The sequence below is a fragment of the Lolium perenne genome, chromosome 6 (assembly GCF_019359855.2).
Source record: "Lolium perenne isolate Kyuss_39 chromosome 6, Kyuss_2.0, whole genome shotgun sequence".
In the NCBI taxonomy this organism is placed as follows: domain Eukaryota; kingdom Viridiplantae; phylum Streptophyta; class Magnoliopsida; order Poales; family Poaceae; genus Lolium; species Lolium perenne.
The window spans coordinates 169,482,659-169,507,007 of record NC_067249.2 but is presented as its reverse complement, the minus strand read 5'-3'; the positions used below and the strand labels follow the sequence as shown (position 1 = coordinate 169,507,007).

The following is a 24,349-nucleotide window of genomic DNA, read 5'->3' as shown; positions in this document are numbered from 1 at the left end:
GTTTCCCAGCTTTGCAGCCAACGGGAAGAGAGAACAAAACTAACCGGGACGCGAGCGTTTGTCACCTTGCCGTGAACAGCCATATCCTCCTCCTGGTACACCGCCTGACGGGACAAGAACCTGATGGAGCAGAGAAAATGATCACCAGTGAAACTCAACCGATGTCGTGGAGCCTGTTTGTTTGCTTGCATGGTTTTTCTCGTTTTCGGCTTTTGCCCCGCCAGCTGTTGCACACTTGCTTCTGTCATGATTGTAGAAAGGTTACTGAAGATTGCACAGCACCAATAGGGCCGGCTGCTCATGTATATATAAGCGGACACATGTACAATTACAGGTACAACCCTAAGAAAACACGGGGACCTATGCCTATACAATATGTTACTCAACACCCCCCCCCCCCCCCCCCCCGCAGTCGAAGGGTCAGCACCGACACACAGACTGGAGCGAAACTCAGGAAAAGTCGTGGATGGCAATCCCTTCGTCATGATATCGGCAAACTGCTGAGACGTCGGTACGTGAAGAACTCGAACGCGACCGAGGGCAACTTGCTCACGAACAAAGTGGATGTCCAACTCAATGTGCTTGGTGCGCCGATGATGAACGGGGTTGGCGGAGAGGTAGACAGCCGACACGTTGTCCCAGAATACCACCGTAGCCTTGTCAACAGGACAAGAGAGCTCGGACAGAAGCTGACGAAGCCATGTGCACTCAGCCACAGCGTTAGCCACGGCGCGATACTCGGCCTCAGCACTGGAGCGAGACACGGTGGGCTGCCTCTTGGAGGACCAAGAGACAAGCGACGAGCCGAGGTAGACGCAGTAGCCGCTGGGGGAGCGGCGCGTATCCGGGCAACCCGCCCAGTCCGCGTCCGAGTAGGCGACAAGGTCAGTCGACGTCGAGGGCGAAGCATGCAACGACAAGCCGTAGCCCATGGTACCACATACGTAGCGGAGAATCCGCTTCACCGCGGCCCAATGAGCATCCCGAGAAGCATGCATGTGCAAGCACACCTGCTGCACGGCGTACTGGAGCTCCGGTCGCGTCAGCGTCAAGTACTAAGAGCACCGACGATGGAGCGGTAGAACGGCGCGTCGGACGCTAGCGACCCATCACTGGCGGAGATCTTGGCTTTCGTGTCGACAGGAGTAGGCGCAGGGTTGCAGTTAAGCATCCCTGCACGCTCGAGAAGCTCGTGGGCATACTTTCGCTGATGGAGGAAGAACCCGTCCGCACGTCGGACAACCTCGATGCCGAGGAAGTAGTGGAGCGGGCCAAGATCCTTCAACGCGAACTCAGCGCGAAGACGGTCGGTGAGCTGTCGAAGAAGACCAACGGTGGAGGCCGTCAGGATGATGTCGTCGACGTACAGCAGCAGGTATGCCATGTCGTTGCCGGTCCGGTAGACGAACAGCGACGCATCGGAGCGCGTGGAGTGGAAGCCAAGCTGATGCAGGAAGCCGGCGATGCGCTGGTACCAGGCGCGGGGCGCCTGCTTCAGTCCATACAGGGACCGAGAGAGAAAGCACACGTCATCGGGGCGCTCGGTGTCGACGAAGCCGATGGGCTGCTGACAGTACACTGTTCTGAGATGGCCATGAAGGAAGGCGTTGGAGACGTCCATCGATGCATCGGCCACGCACGAGACGCGGCGAGGTGCACGCCGGTGCGGATCGTGCCCGGTTTGACAACCGGGGCAAACGTATCCGTGAAGTCGATGCCAGCGCGCTGCCGAAAACCGCGCACAACCCAGCGCCCCTTGTAGCGCTCGAGAGTACCGTTGGAGCCGAGCTTGTGCTTGAAGACCCATTTGCCGGTGATGACGTTGGCACGAGGGGGCCGGGGAATGAGCTCCCGGGTCCTATTACGCTGCAGCGCGTCGTACTCCTCCTGCATGGCGGCGCGCCAATGCGGGCCGCGTAAGGCAGCGCGAGCCGAGGTGGGCACCGGCGAAGGAGCGGTTGCCGGGCCGGTCGCGGAGCCGGTCGGACCGGGCGGCAGGCCGGGTCGGCCGGCCGGGGGGCCGGTCCGGCCGGGTGGCAGGCCGGGCCGGCCGGCGGGCCGGGCGGAGGTCCGGCGAGAGAGAACCGGCGGTGCGCCGGCGGCAGGCCGGGGCCGGTCGGACCGGGAGCTGGGCCGGGTCGGCCGGTGAAAGGAGCGCCGCCGTCGTGCGGCAAGATCTTGTTGCCGCTGGCCCGAAGGCGGGCGCGGTAGACGGAGACGCCGCGCCGACGTACTTGTCGGCGGGGTAGCGTGTAGACGGCCGCCGCACGCCTGCGCGGGCGCGGGTGAGCATGGGCTCAGGAGCCGCAGCGACGGGTGGCGAGGCGGGCGACGAGGCAGACGACGAAGAGGCGGCCGAAGGGGACGCCACGGGCGATGGCGCCGCGGGCGGCGCGGGCGACGGGGGCGCCGCGGGTGACGGGGACGCCGAGGGACCAGGCGGGGCCGGCGCGCAGAGGGGCCGCCGCGATCAGTCGTCGGCGCGTGGCCGCAAGAGGGCCAGCGGGCGCCGGGGGCGTCGTCGGAGGTGTCGCCCAAGGGGAGAGGAGGGCGGCGGCTAGGGCAGGACCCGAAGGGTCTCTGATACCATGTAGAAAGGTTATTGGAGATTGCACAGCACCAATAGGGCCGGCTGCTCATGTATATATAGGCGGCCACATGTACAATTACATGTACAACCCTGAGAAAACACGGGACCTATGCCTATACAATATGTTACTCAACAATGATTCTGTCATGCAACACTTGCTTCACATGCAGCGAAGGATGAAACGTCAGGGTCATAAGTGATGATCTGAAAGATTTTTTTTCTATGGCAGGGTGATAAGATTTTCTTGAAGCTTCGATGCTATCTTCAAATTTTAGTGGTTAGTCGAGCTAACCACAAGCTATCTTTCAAGTTCTTTAGGCCTTTCCCAGTTTTGGCACGCATGGGCGAGGTGGCATATAAACTGAAACTGCCTGCAACTAGCAGAGTTCACCATGTCTTTCATGTCTCCCAACTCTAGCCTTGTTTCCGTCCTGGACAGCAAGTTCTTTCTCTTCTTCCCAACCCCGATGACATATTTTAGGCCCCAGTTGCCATGCTGCAATGACGAGTTGGTTAACAAGGTCTCCGCACGGTGATCCAGGTGTTGGTTCAATGGAGTGGGAACCCCGGAGTCTATGGCCACTGGGAAGACCTCGACTTGCTTCGACAAAGGTTTCCAAGGGCGTCTACTTGGGGACAAGCAGAATTTCAAAAAAAAAAAGGGGATTGTCAACAACCCGGTTGTACCCATCAACGACAACACAACTGAAGCAACTAAGGCACAAGACCAATCCCATGAAGATCGTCGAAGAAGGGAGAAGAATACCCCCGGCTGGCTCGCGGGCTTTGATCACGGAAAAGGGTCATGTAATAGTCTAGGTTTGTGAGATTATAAGGGATTCGGTATTCACGGCAAGGACCTGGACGAAAGGACCGTTGTGCCATATGTGTGGGTATGAACTTGCTCGGGGGTGGATGGGTGGTCAGAAATATAATTCAAATTTCGTCTTGTTTTTAGTGAAATCCAACTGAATGCAATATGCAATAGTAGATCCACATGGATCTTACACTTTCTCCTGGCTTGAACCCACCTGATAAAGGGAGTTTTGTTAACTGAATACTCCATATGCTCTTAACATGTGACACATAGAATCAACATGGTCATACTCGGCCTCTGCCTGCACATAGTCCAACAAAAGACATAAAATGTTTAGCATATACTCTTAACATGCGGCACAAAGGATACAGAACCCCTAGGCGATGGAGAACCAATACACAGATTATGCCGCCATCGGTGTTAAGGGACATATGCTGTGCACTAGCTCTATCATGTGTACTAGTGTACTAGGAGGTATAGGAGCCATCAGATTATATACAGAGTGTCCAGATTGAAGCGGCGGACTGCATCCCAGTAAGTTCAAATATTTTGTGAAAACGTCCTTAGGAAGCTCAGTCTTCCACACAGGACGTGCCATTTTCTGAAAACACAGCCATGCTATGTTAAAAAAAAAATCCACCCGTGTTCCTTTGCCCTTTGTTTTACCTTTTCATCCTCAAAACAACTTTAGCCCCAACCTGCTCACCTCCATTAGTAAATCCAAACGATGTGTACGGAGCCTCTCCGTCCAGTTGGATTTTTTCCCCATCCGATTGACAAATTAAACTCTAGTCTCTAGCTCCCGATTTTTGCAGCTTTTCCTTTTTCGCAACTTACATAGCAGCTGGCCCAAGCACGATCACAGTCTAATAAGTTAGGAGTAGGTTAGATAAAAGGGATTGCTATGTCGATGCAAGAATACAAGTCCAGATGGGAGAGACGTTTTTATTAAATGTGTGCTGTGAGAGGGGCTGTGTGGTAAATCTGCAAGCAAGTGAACGCCCAGCAGCCCACTTAAATCCAGAGAGTCTATTTCATATCTAATGGTACACATTGGCTAGTACATTAGTACACCTGATGGACTTAGTACACAGCATACGCCCCTAAACTTCCTTAGTTTTTCGCTCCACATGTGAGTATGGCGACATGATGAGTTCTTTATGATCCGGTCGTTGTGTCATACCTTGCATAAATGATAATTGAGACGGGTGTATCATCTTATCGGCAACGTTGTGTAAACGGTTGTTTGCTATTTTTTGTAAATAATTTGAAACTAAATTCAACAAACTTAAATTTGTTCCTGGTCTGGTCACCTTACCCTGTTATATAAACGTGTCGTGTTTGCCCCAATATTTGCTGCACTTTTAGCTGTCCCTGCCAAAAGTCATCTTTAAACCATTTCCATAAAATATCTGTTAGATTTATCTACTAGTATAGTCTGTTTAGTACTTTAGTGTTTAGACCAAACTTGGTGGAACTTAGGTCTTAGGACATACTTTGCGTGGGGGAGCACTTTTTTAAAATCCTAAACCAAATCGCGGGCTGTAGATCTTTGTTTACTCTCGGATGGTTCACTGTAGCAGCAGCATTGCGTGCGCGCGTACAGTGCATCTAGGGCTGTCTAGGAGCTGCGACTTTTTGCGACTCACGACCGGCCGGGTTGAGTTCGAGGCAGAGACCTAGGCGGCGTAGATGCATGTCTGAGCCTCGGGGAGCGTGTCGCCGGTAAGGCGAGCCAGGAAGATCTGCGAGCGGATTTGGCCGGCGGCGGAGCCATCGACCTGCCCGCCGGGTCCCGGCTCCCGGCACGTCCAGCGGCGGTAGGTCGAGGACAGAGCGCCCACGCGCGGGCCACCGTACCATAGAAAGTAGTGTCGCCGTCTCCTTCCGCCCGGCGGACGGAACGAGGCCACAACGTGCCGAACAGCGCCGTACGGCCGTGCGTGCGTCGTCGCGCTCATCAGTCGTGACACGGCGACGGCGGCGAAGTTCGTGCTGGATTTGACATTTACCGGCCCGACGCCACGTCACCATGCACTGCTAGTTCCCCTAGATTGGTTTTGATCGCTCCATTTGTATCATTTTTTTCTCGTATAAAAGTTCTTTGTATTCTTTGCAGCTTTGTTCTTTTCTCAACCCATTTTTGTCCTTCCTTCGTCGACGGTGAGCGGAGAACACGATCCTTCCCACCATCCATCCGTAGGTTCGGAGACCCGTCGGGATAAAATCATCATCTGGCTCACTTAAAAGCGTCATGATTAACGATAGATCCCCTCTCTTTATTGCGTTTTTTTTTTCTATGAGTGGCCCGACCATGATGCCTAAAGAACTCCTCATGGATATTAAAGGTGTAATATATATACGTATGCGATATGGTGTAGTACAATCGTATACATATTCTGCCTGTACAAGCCACGTGATGGACTTTTCCTCACCTATATCAACATGCAACCGGTGACCCCAAAAGATTACACCGTTTCCCCCAACAAAACTCTACGTTAACATGATATCAGAGCCAAGAGGTCTCAAGTTCAAGATCCTGCTCACGTAGTTTTAAAAATAAAAAAAAATTCTACGGCCCGCGCCGAATCCATACTAAGGACTAAAATAGCCTAGACGTGAGGGGAGTGTTGAATATAAATACACCGCATAGTTTCTATCCATCAGTTTGGACTTTCGGTTCAATTAGCTAGTGCAACAATCTTTCATGGTATCAGAGCATCTTCACTTGCCCCCTGGTAGGTGAAGTTGTTGTTTTTTTTCGCGGTATGCGATTATAGGAAGGTGCCGCCCCCCAGCCATTTACCTCATATAGCCCCACATACACTCTTTTTATATAATTTAAATTTAAAAACAATAAATGAACTAGTATAATGGTTTATTACACGTTTAACAAATCATAGAAATAATTCAACAAGTTCTGCATAGTAAACAAATAATTTAAATTTAACAAAGCATGTAAATAATTTAAAAAAGTTAAAATTACATTAGTAAATAGATAAACAAACTAGACTGCAGATTTAAGCCTCCACCAATACTTCGTCAGATCATCTTTCTGGACGGCGATGGCGGTAAAGTTCGTGCCGGATTTGACCTTTACCGGTCCGATGTAAACCATGCGCTGCTAGCTTCTCTGAGTCGGGTTTCGCGATTTTCTTCCTCCGCGAGATTATTTCGTGATCCTGAATCATCGTTCAGACCCCCTTATTTGCAGCTTTGTTCTTTTCTCCACTCAATTTATCCTTCGACGAGGGTGAGAGATCCTGCCCACCAGCCAAATGTAAATTCGGAGACCGCCGGCCGGGATAAGATAGGTCATCATCTGCTTCGCTTAAAAGCGTCTTGATTAACGATAGATCCGTTCTCTCTTTTTCTCTTTACTTTTTCTCTGAATGGCCCGACGATGATGCCTAAAGGTAATCTTAAAAGACCTCCTGACGGAGAAAGCTACACACTGTGATCTGTTGAGTTGGAATGGCCCCTGAAGAACGAGAACCGCGAATAGCATATGTGCAGCGAGTCAATGGCTTTGCGTAGAGATATGCGAGTGTCAGTGGCTGGGAGAGTTGGGCGTGGATTCCGCGGAATGAGTATTACCTCCCTCGCCAAGGGACGAACATTCTTGCCGCATGGGTATTCAGTAATAAGAAATATATTGCCTCGGACTGAAGCGGAAACCCCAATTGTAGCCTGAGCTACATGGCTTTTTTTTTTCTTTTGCAAAATTTGAATCCAACAATTTGAAATTTCAAAAAATTCTAAAAAAAATCTAGTTGTAGCCAATGATGACTCTACCACTCTGCAAAATCTGAGGATGAAATACATTATATCCAAGGCTACAGAGAAAATGTCAAATTCTGACAAATATTGGAAGTTTCAAAATCTGCAATGTTCACCTTTTCAGATTTGTGAATTTTGTACAGCTCAAAATACTTAGTCTTTCGAATTGCTTTTTTTTCACAGTGGTAGAGTACATCATTGTCTACCTCAAGATTTTTGTTCATATTTTTTGAAACTATTAAATGCTATTTTCCAAAAAAAAAAACGTGCTCCATGCAGCCTGAGCTACAAAATGCCAAAAGTCGGAATAACAATGCCAACTTAATCTGAGTGCAACTAACCGGTGCACCGAGAAAAAGAGCCTTCATGTACTCCTCCTCTGGCGGCTAGCTCGGTTTATCCATGGTTCATCGATCGGTGAAACAAGATGGTCCGTGCTCTTTTTTTTTTTTGAACGAAGATGGCCTCGAAAGGCCTGGAAGATTCATTACTAGTTGTGGGTAAAAAATTTACATTGTTGCCCTTTTACTTCTACTACCCTGGAAAACCTAAAATTTGAAGTACATGCCATGAAATATGCAGAAAGGATCCTAGCAACATATAGGAAAATGCAATCCAGTGCTCGGGCTTCAACTCCACCGCACGCCGGGTGACTTCCGGGCGTAGAGCACCGAGATCATAGAGGAAGTAGCTCGATGTGCTCTCCCGGACCGACGAAGAATCAACCTCGCCGGCCATCACAACGCCTCCGGGGACGAACCCCTTGGAGAAGAGGTGATGGCGAGCTCCAGCCGCGAGGTTGAAGAGAGCCTCCGGGGGAGGTTGAGCTCTTGGTCGAGGGCCTCCCCGTCGACCATGAGATATGGGGGCGAGGCAGAGACGCCAGCTTGGGTCCCCCGTTGATGAACTCGCTAGAGAAAGCGAGTGGTAGAAACCACAATCTTCCAAAACCACCGCTCTTCAGATCTGCAAAGGAGAGCAGATCGACTCTTCTCGCCGTGGCCATCACCATGATGGCAAAGCAGAGGAAGGAGATCGACCCGTTCTCGCCGATCTAGAGAGCCCACCACGAGCTTTATTGAAGAGGATCTTGGCGCTGCCGTGTTCGTCCTCCACTGTAGCATCAAGAGCAAGCACGCCAACACCAACTGCCGCCATGAGGAGCTCGAAAACATCAGCAACTTGCATCGCCATGGTATCTCGCCAAACTCTACATGGGTAAAACCTAGAAGACTAGCCCTAAAACTATACGGAAGTGGCCGAGCCCCTCTCTCGTCGTCTCGGCCGGCCGAGCCACCGGAGAGGAAGGAGAGAGAGGCTCGATGTGGCCGATGGGCTCTCACACACACGGGAGGAAGGAGAGAGAGAGAGAGAGGAAAGGGGGGAAATGAGAGCCTCCCGATGGTCCGTGATCTGAAGCTTTCAGCGTTGTCCAAGGCAGAGACTCTTTACCTAGGGCCAAGGGGCCGTCAGAAAACGATATCTACGACGTCGCGATCGGACTGCATTTCGGCCGCTCCCAAGAACAGCTGCAACCTGGGCTCAGTTTCAGCGTCCACGATTAACTTGGCATCTTGGTCTACGAGCTCGTCACCAAAATAATCCCTGCCTGTGTTACATGTCACGATGATCTGGCAGCGCTACTATTTATCTGGGACCATATTTGCTCTGACAGAGAAGAAGAAGACTCGTGCATTGACGCGACGAGCTCGCTCTCAATTATCGGAAGCAAGATGCCACCTGCTCCGTCAATCAATACGGGCGGCAGGACCGCACGGGATGCAATTCGATTTCTACTGCCGATTCTTCAATTGCAAACTGTTCCTTGCTCTATCAATCCATTCTGAGCGCGTGCAGTTAATCGGGAAAAAAGGCAGGCAGTCGAAGTCACGCTGCCGATTACTCGCTCCTGCGGCGCTGCTTCGAAAACCTGCAGCGATGGCGAACGAGCCCACTGTTGGAAGCCTATTTCCTTTGGAATTTCCATGTCAGGAATCCACTGCCGCTGGCTTCAAGGCTGACGGCGACGTAAAAATCCAAGGTCGCTGGCCCAAGAATCCGAGCCGCAGAGGAGCCCAAAGAAATTCTTGCGAATCCACACTAGCCACAGTGTCTCGGTGCGCCCATGTGACCCGCTGGTACAGTCCATGACCCATTGTCCAAATCCAATGCTCCCATTTCCTGCCCCGTTGCATGTCCTTTGCCCTACTGAGCATACAGCTGCGCTAGCACCTAGCACCGTAGAACCGAAGCTGCACCTACCAAGTTACCACCACCAGTTGTAAGATTAAAATAGAGAATTTGGTAGGGACTTATTTGAAAAGGATAACTCATGTGGCATCGGTCAACGCACCACGTAGGCATGTTGGACCTAATTATCAAGTGCGTGATAGTTTGTTCATGAATTTTACAAAAAAAAAATCATTTTGAGGCAGTGGCGGATCCAACCCAATATTTTAGGGTGAGGCGGGTCTAAGTTGGGCTGGACCTTTTTTTGCTTTTTTTTTTGTTCTTTTAGTAGAGGATATATGGCCTGGCCAAATCTTAGGGCGGGGCCCACCCTCAGACCTTGCTGGATCCACTCTTGTTTTGAGGTATCCATGTAGCAATCTATGAAAGATCCACAAAGAGTGCTAAAAGACTCAAGCCCTTGCTATGGAAAGGTGTGTTGACAACTTTTATCCTCTTTAAAAGAAACCAAAGAATATGAAAAAAAGACCAAAAATGACATTTCATGGCGTCACGTCCTTTTATTTGTACCAGGTGCCATGGAAAATACTAAAATTTGAATATGATACCTTTTGAAAAAAGGCTTCCCAAAATGGTACGTCATGCATGAACACTCACGAGGTTAGAACAAAATAACCAAGGTCATAGCCAACCAATAATGGTAAAGAGTTCCCAAATTTTAGTTTAAGAAAACATTCCTTTTCTAAATGCCATAAGTATCAATATTTTCTGAAGTAAATACATGGAATATGGTGCAAAATGAAACCTATATATATATAGTTTTCATATAGTTCACCATATTAAATGACTACTTTCCAAAGATCTAGATTTTCTCGCGTTTCTTTGCTACTTTCACCAATTTAAATGATTTTTTGTATTTTTTTCAAAATTAATATAAATTTGAAATGCAAGTGCGTAAGAGAGTTTGCTCGTAAAATTTACCAAATTTTATGTTAAGCTACCCAAGTAGAAATCTATGGAAGAGCCACAAGGAGTGTCGTAAGATTGAAGCCCTTGTTGTGGAAAGTTGCGCCTGCAATTTTCACCACATTTTGAAAGAAAAAACGACTTTCTTCTACGTAAAAAAAACATCTGCACAAAAAAAAGATGCATCGTGTATGGACATTTGTGAGTGTCATGCCAAATAACCAAGGCATTATGTTGTTATGAAAAGCTAAACACAGAAAGTTGTACTAAGTACGTTTTCCTAGTTTGGAACCGTAAATTTTACTATTAGGTATTTGTTTTAGATCGATGAATTTTACTACTTACTCTAGATACTGACACTGTTTAAGATTTGCATCAATTAGCCTAGCCTGCATTGCCTCTCAAACGGGCAACCATACCTTGGGTGAAAGTGGGCTTGCGTTCCTGCTACCTACCCACCTCACTCATGATGGTAGTGAAGTGGAGCCATGGAGAGGTACCGTGGACGGTGGACCCGTGCCGTAGTACACGGAACCAGGCAGAGGCGTTGAAAGGGCGATGCGCGGAGCAAAAAGGCTTGGCAGGTCGTTCGTTCGTTATATACGCTTTCCCCGCTCTCTCCGCACCTATCCCATATCCTCTCTGCCCACACTGCCTGCTTCGAGTTCGACCAACCTACCACACTGTACACTGGACACCATAGCTCAGCAGAGCACAGCTCGGGGAGTATAGGCGTAGAGCCTGAGAGGATAGAGCACCGTCTGCAGCTCTAGCCAGCAGATCGAGCCGCGCAAGGGGAATGGCGGCCGTGGTGGCGGCAGTGGAGGCGGGGGTGGTGGCGGTGGCGAGCGGGCGGAGCAGCAAGCTGGTGCGGGGCCTGTACTGGCGCCTGCGCGCGGCGGTCCGGCGTCTGCAGTCGGAGCGGCGCAGGTGGCGCGGCGGCGGCGCCAGGCGGGAGCGCTTCAGCAGCTTCCACTACGACGCGCTCAGCTACGCGCTCAACTTCGACGACGGCCGCCCCGCCGCCGACTTGGTCCTAGTATAGTATGATGCACATCGCGCTCGCTAGCTAGGTGGTGCTCGATTAGGTGGTTGCTGGTTCGTGTGGGGAATCTTATTGTAGTTAGTGATCGGCGTTCTGTGTGCTTCTTTAATGCTTTAATTAGGAGCTGCAATTTTTTTTTGGAAGAAAAGAGCCCCCTGTAGCTGTAGTGGCTCTGTGCGCTTCCATGCTCTCTCTTGCTAATGTAGACACCACGATCTGCAGGGTTGAGATTCTTCTTCTTTGCGTTTGGTGCGTCGTGTTCATCTGCGACGCGCGGAATGAAAATATGCGCGCGCAGCTAGATTGTTTTGCTACATATAGAGGCAAGTAGATCATCGGAAAGAGGACGAGCAAAGGGGCCACTAGCTAGGTTTGTTGACCCGAACTACGATTCCATAGCCCGTAGTATCGGGTGAACTGGGAAGAGCACGGCTAAAAAAGCTGTAGATTCACCGTGGAGAATGTATTTAATTTTTTTCCTTGGTTTGGAGATCGTATAATCAAATTTTCCTTCAGGAGCAACCGCAAGCTGTGTCATGGACTCATATGGTCACTGGTTGCTTCAAGAGGCAAGGGCATTTTCCTCTGGCTCTCTGAACTGGGAATTTTTCCTTGAGGAGCATGATGCTCTTCTTGTTTTTGGGACAAGCATATACGTATGTGATATCTCCTAGTGTAGTTGTTAAGATTCCAGTCGACAAAAGAATAGTCTGAATCGCCATGTTCACAGTGAACATGCATGCGATGCTAGTTTACATGTTGAAGGAGAGCGGGCAATCTTGAAAAAACGCGCGCAGGAAGGAAGATGGGGACGCGGTTTCATAGGTAGGAAGAAAGGCGATAAGCAGAGTTGGTCTGAATTCTGAGGTGAACCAAAGCATGGCGACGGCTGACCAAGTGAAGCCATTGGAAGCAGGAAGGTAGAGGCCGGGGGAGGCTCCGGAGAAGAAGAAGACCCCGGCCCCGGGGAAAGCAAGGAGCCTGCACTGCACTGCCTTCCCATCAGCCCGTCCATCCATCCATCCGTCGATTTCCTCCGTATGCTCCGGGCCTCTCTGATGTCACGAACCGGCGCGGGAGGCGCAGCAGAACGCGGGATCGGACGTGAGCTCCAGTGAGAAATGGTGTTCCTACAGTTGGGTTGCTGTATCGTCATATCCCTGTTGGTGTTGGCGCGGCTACTGATGAAAATCAGCTGCTCCCGGTGACGTGAAGAACAGGAACTTGCACCGTACTTTGCTCCAGAACGTGACAATAGTAAGATCACTGCCAGAATTAACAATAATCGCAACCCGTCTTACGATTAGGAAAATTATCAGCTGTGGTCCTGCAGATCTCGCGTGGTGGCATGAATCGTCGTCAAACCCATGAGAGCGATGTTGCTTCTTCACGCCTGCCCACGGGACGAGGAATGACATTCGAAATGGGGACGGGGACAGCCAGCCTGTGGTGATGCTTTCGATCATTGGGGATAGATGAGACGAATGATGTGCTCGCGTATACGTCTTCATTGGCCATTGCGATCGAGGAAAATAAGGAAATCTCTAATGTTTGCACGAGAACAGCTAAATCCATTGAACGGTTGAGAACTGAGTTCCAGCTCAGTTGTCAAGGCAAAGAGCGAGTGTGCGGGATTCGAATCCCCATCACGCGGTAATTTCGCGGAGGCGAACTTTAATCGGATTATCATCCTAGCGTCCATCCGTGGAGAGAGTCTTATTTCTACCTAACAACGTATAGTCAAGGGAGGGATCATTCCCCCGTTGGTCAACGTTTTAAATCCATTCAACGGTTAGAAAAAGGTACTCACACACTACTCGGTTAAAATGAGAAAAAAAACAGATAAAAACCGAGCAACGGCAAGCCACACCTAAATCACAACAAGACATACAAGATGTCGTAAAGACGGGAACACATGACACACACAGCCGGACAACAGAACCACTCCTGCTACCAAATTGTGAACCGAAGACTATCTCCTCGATCACATCTGCCATGGGTGTATTGACCAAAATCGTTGACACTGACGTGAACGCCATGCCCAAGCAGAGAGGCATTCCGATACCATGGCGGCGCAGAGGTTGACTCCGGTGAGTTTCGATGCGGTGAAGATGGAGCTGGACCTGATCGCTTTTTTCAATTTTATCTGGAGGTCCTCAATGCAATTTGCAAGGGCTGGATTGTAATTTTCTATTGCCTGCTGGCCTTTTCTGTAAAATGTAACTCCACCGCTCTAGAAATGAAGCCCTAGGTCCTCCTGTTAAAAAAAAAAAGAGAAGGTAACAACAGACTTAGGCCTAACAAAAGATGTGGGTAGAAAAAGAGAAGCAACTGTGTAGAGGCTGAACTGAAGCTAGGCTTCAAAGAAAATATGTTCAGAAAGGAAACTGAGCCTGATCAATAATGGGCCAAAAGAAGGGATGGGAAGGTGAATGATATGCAAATAGGTATTGGGCTTTAATAGGAAAATGCCTGACTAGAAAGGTCTAGTCTAATCAAAGATGTGCTCCCGTAAATAGGTTACGATGTTTTTAAAGGAAAAAAAATGGAGATGCGGGGGATCGAACCCCGTGCCTCTCGCATGCAAAGCGAGCGCTCTACCATTTGAGCTACATCCCCCATTGTTGTAATATCGAAATCTTAAGATGTTTTATAGTACTGAAATTCTGTCTCTTTTCAAGGGTAAGTAATATGAACGCCCGTCCCCTTGTGGCGAGTTCATGTAGGTTGAGACATTACGCGCACACCTCAAAGTCCAGACTGGATGAATCGCGTGCAAACAACAGCACTTGGTAGTGGTAGAGATTGTTCACTTGATGAGTGCCCTCTACCGCTGTGGCCCTGTCTGGTTTCATCTTACCAGTGCTGCTTGTGCTCGGCGAATTGTTGGGTCAGAATTCAGTGGAGACTATGGAGCACATTCTGACCGGCTGCTCCTTCTCTAGGACCGTTTAGTTTAAGGTTATGTCTTGGATTCGATCCACCGCTAGGCTTCCTAACGTTGAGGGTGACTTCGCGGAGTGGTGGTTGCTGGTGGTGCGGACCACCCCACGCTAGTTCCGCAAAGGAATATCGTCACTCATCATGCTCACGGCGTGGTGGATTTGGAAGCACAGAAACGTTGCGGTTTTTGACAACGCGCGTCCCTCGATGGCCTCCTTGCTTAGTGACATCAAGGCCGAGGCGCGACAATGGGTGGACGCGGGCGCCCGGGGGCTTCGCCAACTCCTCCCCTAGATTAGGTCTTTTGGATTGAGTTGTACGGTTGGTCCTTCTTCTGGACATTGTACATATAAACTTTTTTATCTATCAATGCATCGAAATACAAGCCTTTTGCGTTTTCGCAAAAAGAATTGTCGCTGGGAGAGTGGCACGGCATCACAAGACGCGCTAGTCACCCGCAATCACTACACTACGTAAGCATTTAAGGGCACATTCTTAGGGGCACATTTTTTATATGCCTTCAAATGTTTTAAATTAAGGCACATTTTTCTAAGTGCCCTAATAAGATATATCTAAAATGCCCCAAAAGATATACCTATTAGGACAAATTTTTGGATTGCCCTAATAGGTATGTAGCTATTAGGGCACATATTGGATGTGCCCTAATAGCTACTAGCAATAATCGGCGCGGCGGCACGCCGCGCCATATAGTGGCTGATTGATGGTAATTTTAAGGTACTAATTAAATTGTCTGTTTTCTTGAAATAAATTTGATTTTAAATATTGTTTGTAGAATTGGATGAAAATAAATTGTCCAGCAAAATCGTGTGTTACAATGTTTGAATTTGAGCAAAAAGAACGCATGCTCACCGCATGAGATAGAGCACAACACCACCATAGTACCTACAACTATTGTGTTGTTTGCTTCCAACTCTAAATTGAACAGAGTGATGAAGCTCAGGCAGATGCCAGTATATCCAGTTGTCCAAACCTTCAAAAATGGATTGCATCCCATGGCAATTGCAAAATATTCTGACAATGTTCCTTGTGAGACAAATTTTTGTCAGACATCTGACTGACTGACTGCTCTATTGCCTTCCACATTTCCTGTTTCTAAGCATCAGACGTTGCTAGACTAACCAAGGATTCGGAAGGAACTACCAAAGGTCACACTTGCAGATATAGGCCATATGCCTGCTAGCGAAATGTAACTGATGGCACTTCTGATTTATAGTCCGGCTGCCTCACATTCATAAATAAGTTGAGACCTTCTCAGAATTTTCTCTGCAGAAACAAACTGATGTGCATGAAGACATCAGTGTAACAAAAGTTTGGCTTCTAAGACAGGCTCAAAGTAGTGATAGCAAGAAACTCAGACTGACAATTATTTATTTACTCTCTCTTAATTTATCTGTTCAGCTAAAATGAATGCATGCTGCTGGTGTAAATATGAATATTGCTTGTTGTGTTCAAGTATGTATACACATTTGGAAAAAGAAGTGACATCAAAGATTCTGTGAATAGGGGAAGTGGATCGATAACCTGATGCAAGAAATAACCTATAGATCTCATACCAAAGACAGCATGTGGTGAAGTGTTCTTTATGTGATTTTCAATGAAGGGGGACCTATAAATCCCAGGATGAACAAATTGTAAGGATATTTTTGGAAAATGTAAAATTTTCTGCAGGAGCTTGGCTAGAATCATTATACTTTGCACGAAAACAGATAAATGACCTTGGAAGAAAAAATAGCAGGTCAGTGAAGTTGGAAAAAGGCCTGTAAGGATGCCGGTCTAAACATCCCACCAGGACGGTACTAACGACTCATGTTGCTATTTTAGACAAAGATAATACATAATCTATTAAATCCTTCCCAACGGTAAGTCTTTTAATTTTTTCTTTTAAGAAATTGTGTTTGAACCCATCTTACAGATACTATATTCGTTACCTTTTGTATTGACTTTGTGGCAGCAAACACAACTCCTGCCGTGGCTTCTACACCATCTTATTAAGTAAAGAAGCTATATACTGCATAGAAAGAACAATTGCTATCTCATAGTATCTTTGTTGCTATATATGTCAATATCAAACCATGGAGATGGGTAATGCACTCAAAAAGTTGAGGGAAAAATCAATACATAGCAGAAAGTGGGGGTGTCCTATCGAAATGAAAGTAGTAGTTAGAACCAGACTAAGAGAGGTCTTAGTAAAACTGTCACGGATACTCAAGACACATGAAGTTGCAATGCCTAATCTCTAACTGAGGATCAAGTAGTACAATACTTGAAAAGCAAAGATAGCATGGCCTGAACACTGAAGGGGTCCTTGTTTGGAGGATGGAGACCCAAATCTGATATACCTTCGTTAGTGGAGAAGTATGCAAACAAGGTAATTTGGAAACTGTTGCAGAAGAAAACACTTTTTGATGCTTTTCTACATATTCTACATAAACCGAGTTAATGATATTGAATTAAGCAACTGAACTTGATTGTCCGTACTGGCGTAGTTAGTATGTCCCTCTTTAGTGTGGTTGTGTTGTGGTGGATGCAAGTGAAAATAAGACTAGTAGAGAAGTCTAAGTCTCAATCAACTGAGATTTCCTAAGCATCAGTCAATTCAAAAAAAAGTGCAACTTAAGTTTATTGACATATCTAGAAAAGTGCAACTTAGTAACATAGTGCAAGTTGCAGTATTCACTAAACTAAAAGTGCACTTTTCTGAATCGACTGGGACTTGAAAAAATCTCAGTCGACAGAGACTTTGCGAAATAGCTACTTGTATGATGGATGTTTGTGATAAATTGTTTGGAAATCATATATCTCAATTATGCATTGACCATTCTGTTGTGTAACTTCTCAGGAGATCCAAGTTGATGACCTTGTCACACATGATATGCCATTCAGTGACATCAACAAGGCACTTGAACTGATGCTAGAAAACAGGTGTTTGCGATGTGTGATTCACATGCCAAAGTGATAGGATTGAACAACTATCCATGAGTGCCGCATATCTGTAAAATTTTGGTGGTTTTCTCTTCAGTAGTTTTCCACTTGATCTCGCTCCTGGCTCCGGTTTTCATCACATCAGCACATCCAAGCTCTTACATCATTCTTTATTAGTGTTTCACCTTGGAAGTTTTGATTTTATAGATATTGACAGGACTACAAATTCTAGTATTCCTTCGAATCCTCATATGTACCATCTCAAATATTATTCGTGTAATCTATATTATTGCAAATTGATTTTCTCGTGATTACAATGTTGTATGCTTGTTCCATGCATTGGGTAAGACTGGCTTTCTATTCTTTCAGCTTCTTGATTGGAATGAATTGTGTAAAATTTAATGATATAAAATGTACGTACTATATATTGTTTTCCTAAATATGTATTAGTTAACACATTAGTTAGACCGAGGACCATTGCTTGCTCCTGCTTAGTGATTCTCTTTTGAAAATAATGAAACTTGTTATATTGCATGTGCTTCAAGGGATATCCTTGGCTAGCAAACACTGGTAGTATAGATTAAAATTCAACTAGAAGGATACCCCACGTGTTGCAGCAGTAATCTTGTAAGAAATCATATAAACAAAAGGTTATAAAATATATGAAACATGGAGGTATATATAGGAATATGCAAGATTCCATTGGTCAAAATAATCGGGAGGTAAATTTAATTGGCATGAGATGGTTTAATATTTGATGGATAAAAATTGGTGATGTGGACAATGGGATGGAAAATATAGATGACATGGATAGTTTGCATGTCGCGATAGACATGGACAATTGTTTGGCTAAAAAAATTGGTGATGTGATCACGTGGACAGCTTGCATGAAGAGAGAGACTAACATTAATTTCAGTTAGTGGGGTTTTGCTGTATAAGAAGCATAGATTGTGGAAACGCCATGTTTGAAAATATCATTATGTACTGTCGTAAGACTTTTTTTTTCTTCTTCTTTGCGCCATATAATATGTACGAGTTAATACATTATATACATATACTTTCTCTTCAAGTTAAACAAGTTGTAGGTTCCCTTTCACCCATTTTTGGCACAAAATGTTATAACAGAAGGTTGCAGAATGGACTGGAACCCAACCTGTGATTAAGTAAGCAGCACTGCAAGAAAGGGCATACTGGATGCTTATACTGTATACATTTCTAGCAAAATTTGTGACCAGAATTCTTTCAACAAAAGCATTTGCATAATTTGAAATAAATGCTCCATATGTACATTGTTCTTCAGAATCCTTGGACTTAGCATGGTAACTCATTTTGACTGATCGAAACTTCTACGTAAGATTTTTCTCTTTCTAAGCATTCGGCATATTACATTTCGTTTCTCACTGTTGTGGTCTAAAGTGCTGCAGAATTCATGTTCTCTGTCAGCAGCAGATGAATGCTTCCATTTAGAAGAAAGCCTTCTTGCTTGCCTCAGCTTGGTAATAAACTTCATCAGTGGTTAACTTCCTTCTTCCACAGTGGGTCTAATTGGGGAAGCTCATATTCCTCGGGATTTAGGGCCAGCGGAAAATCTGGCAATGGAGGTGGCGGTGTGATGATCCGGTTGGTTCCAGTGTTTGAAGTTCTGAATTTGAAAAACGTTTAATGATCAGCATTTACTTCGTTGAAGATTAATAGTAATTGACAGCCCTTCTAGAACATATAATATTACCTTCCTTGGGTGTACAGGTGCTGGTTGTTCTGGAGCTTGCTTAATGTATCTTTTGGGATTCTGTCCAAAAGATATTTGGTTGTTCCAAAAGGGATTGAGATCCTGCAACGTTACATGCACAAAGGTCAGTATCATTTTAATTTCCAGCAAAATTATGCAAGTGATTTTGGACTATTACACCAGGCAACAACAGCTTTCAAATGACAAAGAATCTTCAGTATTATTTGCTCCTTATGCCAATTTTTGCATACTAGATCTAGAAATTACCAAATGAAACAGTACTAGTAGATTTTTAACAAGTTAATCAAGTTCCAAAGAAGGCTTAAAATTTGTCAAGTGACCTTGATGTCGGAGGAGTTGAATGGAAGGCCTCTGAAGCCCTTTCACTCTCTTTCAGAAACTCCTCTGATGCTTGTAGTGAGGATATTGCCATCTCGTGAGATTTTTCGGTGTCTCCCTCATCAAGAATCAACCCATGGAAATAGTATGCAGCAGCCTGGCAAATATATGAAGAAAAATATCACCTGTTTAAATCTCTCTAGAAGGAAAAGTAAAGAAATCTACATACTGTCTATCGTCATGTCGAAGAGAGTGTATGATCTGGTCCAGACTTCAATTTAAATTGGATATGGGTGGTTGCATCCAAATACTTATGTTTCAATTAAAGGCATGGAACACATTTGCAATTTTCAAATCAAAATAATTAACATTTTCGAAATTATGAGAAAATAGTTTTTTTTGCTAATGGTGAGAAAATAATGTTAAGCTGGTTTGCACACCTTTGCTTCAGCATACTTCCACTTTACAAATAGTGTGTGCTTTTTCGCCCATCCATCTGACAAAGGAAGCTCTGGTATGCTATCCTTAATCTGTAGAACAATAATTTGTCAATTCAAGTGCAATAAGTTTTTGGAGTAGCTTTTTAAAGAAAAAATGAAATGATGTAGTATGATGGGAAAGAACAGGCCCACATGCTCATAAGCCCTTCAAAATAGGTCTCAAAGAAAAAAAAATGTACCTGTTGCCAATATTTGACCAGCTCGCAAGCTAAACGCCGTTTTACTGCTAAAGTAGCCTTCGGATTATCAATTGCCAATCCAAGTTGCATATCAACTCCCTGTAGGATTTGAAGATGATAGGTCACTCAACTTTCCAAGAACTGAATTGAGCTAGTTCAGTTTTGGAGGAGGTTATGAAGTAATCTATTTTGTAAAGAGGGCCTTATTTTTCACAAAAAATGAAAAAATGTTTGTTTTGTTACATATTGAAGAGTACCTGGCCAAGTCCTTGCAAGCTAAGTGCTTTTAGATTTCCTTCTGCTAGATCTACTGGGAGTGCCCTTCTGAAATTAACATAAAAAATAAAACTCAGTAGATGTCATTGCGAGTTGGGCTCTTTGAGATTTATAAGCTGATATCAGCAAGTATGAAACCTTTTCTCGGGTGGTATCTGCAGAAGTACTTGATTAACTGCACAATCCAAGAACCCAGCTGCTTTCAAGAAAACATCAACAGTGGCTCGCCTGCTCTCTGCACCGGATATATGTGTATTGTGTTGTTAGCGTTTATCACAATGCAATAGATCATGAAAATTAACAATATTCATAATCCGAGATGTAAGTACTGAATCACGAACCTTCAGATACTCTCGGCCCATAGCCGTCACTGTATGACCTAGGAAGAAGCAGAGAGTTGGCCTGCAGGAAGCACACCATGGCCATCAGGTGCAGCACAGACAACACCTCGTACCAAGCATCTGCCATGGATGTCTCCTGCAATCAAACCATGATTTAACTTTGAGAATCTTTACCCCAGCCCCATCTTTGAACATGGATGGACCACAGAATTACCTCAGCATCATCTTCTTGGTTAGACCAAACAAACTGCACTTTGTTTCTCAGCTCACTGCCTGCAACATCAGGCATGATAAATCAACACTATCATAACAACAACAAAAACCAGTATAGGATAAGATGATCACTTTCTTTCACCAGTCCTAGCAGAACTGACAGATACTCTTCCAAAGCCTGGAGAAGATTAGCAGTGCTAGACCCTCCTGAAACCAACCAAAGGCTAGAGATCAAAACAAAACATTCTCATATTTCACATAGCAGCCAAGCTGAATACACCCCTACACACCGTGCCGTGTCGACGCAGCCTTTCGCCTCGGCTTCAGGGCTGTCGCTGATTCCTGCATTGCCATTTCCACAACCCTTGCTCTTAGAGCTGACAGCCTCTCCACCGTGCTCTTGTCCAGGTGATCACCCAGAGACTGCGAGAAGTCTACGGTCCTCGGAACCCGGAGCCCCGGGAGGAAGACGACCACCTCACCAACGCCTTTTGGCCTCCCCTGGCGTCCAACGCCCGGATCCCTCGATGCCCCACAACCCATGGATGGGTCTGCAAGAATGGATTTGTCGGAAAGCCGGTGCGGTACTTGGATGCTGTGGCCTGGCTGTGAAGACTGAATGACAAAGGAAGAAGTTTATCGTAAGGAACTCGTGGAGTGAAACCAAAGTTCAGTAATGAGCGTTTGAAGACATTGACGACCAAGAGGCGAAGTGGCAGTGAAGCAAAGCCTGAAAATCGGAGAAGAAGCACACGCTGATACAACAAGTTCAAAAGCAGCGGAAAGATCCTTACCTTTGTTCCTACTTTACGGTGACCTTTTGGGTTTTGCTCAGCGACTACACTAATCTGAACTAGAACATATGCACCTTTACCCCCGCCTGTTCTCTGTGAGTAACATAAAGGAGAGTGCAACTTGAGCTGGATGGAAGGCCAAGTTGGCAATCCTTTGTGGAAAAGATAACACATATGGTGGGAAATAATGTCAAGTGGGGTTTTCTGAATACTAAAAAGTGTCATGTGCCTAGTGCTGCTGCTGGAAAAGCAGTGCTGCATCGCCTGATGCATGGAACTTGGCCACTTGATGCCTCTAGTTCAGTCTTGAAGCAATGGAAGGGTGCGCCGAGACTTCCGTTGCAAAAAAAAAACCCGAAAAACTGCCAGGTGACGAGCTAAAAATTCAGAAGAAAATTAGAGCTACGTACCTCAACCTTTGTGAAGATGTCACATGCGGCGCTTCTCCCAGCAAAGATACACTTCTAGGAGGAATATCTTAGGAGATATGGGATTTGATTTGACGGGGAAGAACACTAGAACTGGGAGGGGATTAAGGCCCTCTTGGTCCTGGGAGGTGATGAGCTGAAGGAAGAAGTCGAGGGCAATGAGTTGTTAAATGGTGACGTGTCTATTTAAACTCTTAAAGCTACGCGCTTGGTGATGTGTGGGCGCAACTGGCTTGGCACGCCACAATGAATAGGCGGCCACCTCGTCCTCGACTCATTCATGCCAATACGGGTTTCGGAAATATATTTCCCCAATTCGCAAAAAGAGATATATTTCCCCAGATACAGCGTTTGCCAACACCGAGGAAATGTCCATAGTCTTTTTGGAAAAGGAAAACGCTGTGCTGAAATGGTGGTTACTAATTTATAGTTCCGGTTTTGCTGATTCTCACTCGATCGGGAATTAGCTTAATTCTCGGTTAACTCTTAGTCACAGAGTTGCACCGTGATTCATGCTAGTGTCAGTTACAACAGATTTTTTTTAATTGCATGTGAGGTCGCAACTGAAAAATGTCTGAACCATTAAATCAATTCGTAATTCATGTTATTTATAAGTTGTAACATAGGTTCCGCTGACCGTCAAATTGCTTTGTGATTCGTGTAAACCATAAGCTGCAACTAACATCACCACCTTTCTTTTCCACTTTCAACCTTTTGGTTCCATCCATATTTGTTGGCGTGTCTCTATCTACATCTTCATCTAGTGGCTGCCATAGTTGAACGGCAGTATCAGAGATCGAGTGCGCTAGCTAGTTTTAGCATTGGTGCTAGCGAAACTAAACAGATACTGCAAGGGGTGAGAGCAGGCACGGCACGAAGTCCACATTCCTCTCCCCCCAAAGCGATCTTTCTTGACTGAGGAAGAAGAGAAAATTAAGGAATCGATCCTCGATTCCCAAAGAGTTAATAACACTGTGCATACATAAACTTGTCTATTATGTGCAAATTCATACATAAACTTGTAAGCGGTGATAAACTGGTCCATTAACTTGTGATGGATGTGCAAAACTGGTCTAAATTGACGTAGTGCATATACACGTGGCGTTATTTATCTTCAGAAAACTACTCCATATTTTTTCGTTTGCACCGGTGACCTTCCGATGTTGGTTTGTTAATATCGCCGGCCAGGATTCCGCCGCCGCGTCCTTGGCGACGGGGCCGGCGAGGAGCACGACGTAGAAGTCCTGGCGCCGATGACCTTGTACCTGATCCCCAGGTGCAGCGCCCTATACCCCGCACGGCGAAGGCCTTGCCGGGCGACGACGACGGCCGCGTGAGCTGCAGTCTGCAGGTGGAGCAACGACCCGCGCGGCTCACACTGATCCGTGACTTCGGCGTGGACGCGGTGGACATACGGAGCAGTAGGTAATAGCCGTGGTGGTGAACTAATGCTAGCTCGACGTCAGATGTCACTCCGAGCGCGCGAGCAAAGAGTTCATGCCATATGGTTGACGATGACGCATCGTTCGAGGTGGCACCGGCCGCGGGGATCGACCGGTTCCCGTCCGACTAGTGGTCCGAGAGCCGCGTTACGCCGGTGGCCGCCATCCGGCCTTACGACCTTTCTCGGCGGCAGAGTGCAGGCAAGGTTCTCGTCTGGTCTCACCGTCTCGAGAGGGCCTCCACCGCTATTTCTGGACCACATGGAGCGGCGTGACCTACAAATGTGGTGCCGGTAGGAGGCGGATAGGTTTTCGCCAGCTGAAACACTCTAACGCCGCCCCCCGGGAGGACGCCATCATCGCCTACCTCGAGAAGCTCTCTGGCCACGACGCGCAGGATCTTGTATATGTGGTAACTTTCCGTCGGCAGACCGCAGCTTCATGCAGCTATTGGCGGTCATGGAGCAGGCATGCACCGAGTGAGCGGCGATGCTCGCTTGCGCGAGGGAGGCCAAGGGGAGAATGACCACAACTAAGCCGGCTGCTCCACGAGTCCGAGCTTGTCGCTAGCGGCCGTGGCCGGGTGGCGGCCAACGCCACTACGGAGAAGGCCATCTTCCAGCCCGAGTTCTCCCTCGCCAAGGAATCCCACACGATGCCGAGCCCATGACAGGTTACGAGGCCTGGATGCGCAGCGCACCGGGATACTCAGACTCATCGAGACCGGCAGCGGAACCCAGAGGCCAGAGCAAGCTGAAATCAATTGGGGAACGAAGGAGAAGGACACCGGTGCAAAGGAAAAAAGGTACAAGGTCTTTCTATAAAATGCCACAA

At 46.8% G+C, this 24,349-nt stretch overlaps 2 protein-coding genes, 2 long non-coding RNA genes and 1 other non-coding gene across 5 annotated transcripts; 2 read left to right on the top strand and 3 right to left on the bottom strand.

Annotated features, from left to right (window-relative positions):
• The first annotated feature begins 10,890 nt into the window (after positions 1 to 10,890).
• LOC127306972 (uncharacterized) lies at positions 10,891 to 11,627 on the top strand. The gene has a single exon (XM_051337674.2). The coding sequence runs from the start codon at positions 11,143 to 11,145 to the stop codon at positions 11,386 to 11,388; it is 246 nt and encodes an 81-aa protein (XP_051193634.1). The 5' UTR covers positions 10,891 to 11,142; the 3' UTR covers positions 11,389 to 11,627.
• Positions 11,628 to 13,934: 2,307 nt separating this feature from the next.
• TRNAA-UGC (transfer RNA alanine (anticodon UGC)) lies at positions 13,935 to 14,007 on the bottom strand. Its single transcript has one exon. It is a non-coding gene; the product is annotated as a tRNA-Ala (tRNA).
• A 1,093-nt stretch (positions 14,008 to 15,100) lies between these two features.
• On the bottom strand, positions 15,101 to 16,638 carry LOC139832837 (uncharacterized). The gene is made up of 2 exons (XR_011747439.1): positions 16,281 to 16,638; positions 15,101 to 15,615 (listed from the first exon to the last, which is right to left on the bottom strand). It is a non-coding gene; the product is annotated as an uncharacterized lncRNA (long non-coding RNA).
• Positions 16,639 to 17,609, top strand: LOC139832836 (uncharacterized). The gene is made up of 2 exons (XR_011747438.1): positions 16,639 to 16,720; positions 17,192 to 17,609. It is a non-coding gene; the product is annotated as an uncharacterized lncRNA (long non-coding RNA).
• Positions 17,610 to 18,511: 902 nt separating this feature from the next.
• LOC127306967 (uncharacterized) lies at positions 18,512 to 21,394 on the bottom strand. Its single transcript, XM_051337668.2, has 11 exons — positions 21,142 to 21,394; positions 20,984 to 21,058; positions 20,853 to 20,911; positions 20,639 to 20,774; positions 20,436 to 20,532; positions 20,279 to 20,345; positions 20,022 to 20,120; positions 19,783 to 19,872; positions 19,345 to 19,499; positions 19,004 to 19,105; positions 18,512 to 18,916 (listed from the first exon to the last, which is right to left on the bottom strand). Exons 1-11 carry the CDS (start codon positions 21,392 to 21,394, stop codon positions 18,784 to 18,786), a joined length of 1,266 nt encoding a protein of 421 aa, XP_051193628.1. The 3' UTR covers positions 18,512 to 18,783.
• Between the last annotated feature and the right edge of the window lie 2,955 nt (positions 21,395 to 24,349).

Excerpts from the sequence above, each read along its gene's own strand:
- LOC127306972 (XM_051337674.2), top strand. The coding sequence starts at position 11,143 with ATGGCGGCCGTGGTGGCGGCAGTGGAGGCGGGGGTGGTGGCGGTGGCG.
- LOC127306967 (XM_051337668.2), bottom strand. The coding sequence starts at position 21,394 with ATGGGTTGTGGGGCATCGAGGGATCCGGGCGTTGGACGCCAGGGGAGG. Across the intron at positions 20,912-20,983 it reads GCTAGGACTGGTGAAAGAAA|GCAGTGAGCTGAGAAACAAA; the intron begins GTGATCATCTTA and ends CTGATGTTGCAG. Across the intron at positions 18,917-19,003 it reads CACCTGTACACCCAAGGAAG|AACTTCAAACACTGGAACCA; the intron begins GTAATATTATAT and ends TTTCAAATTCAG.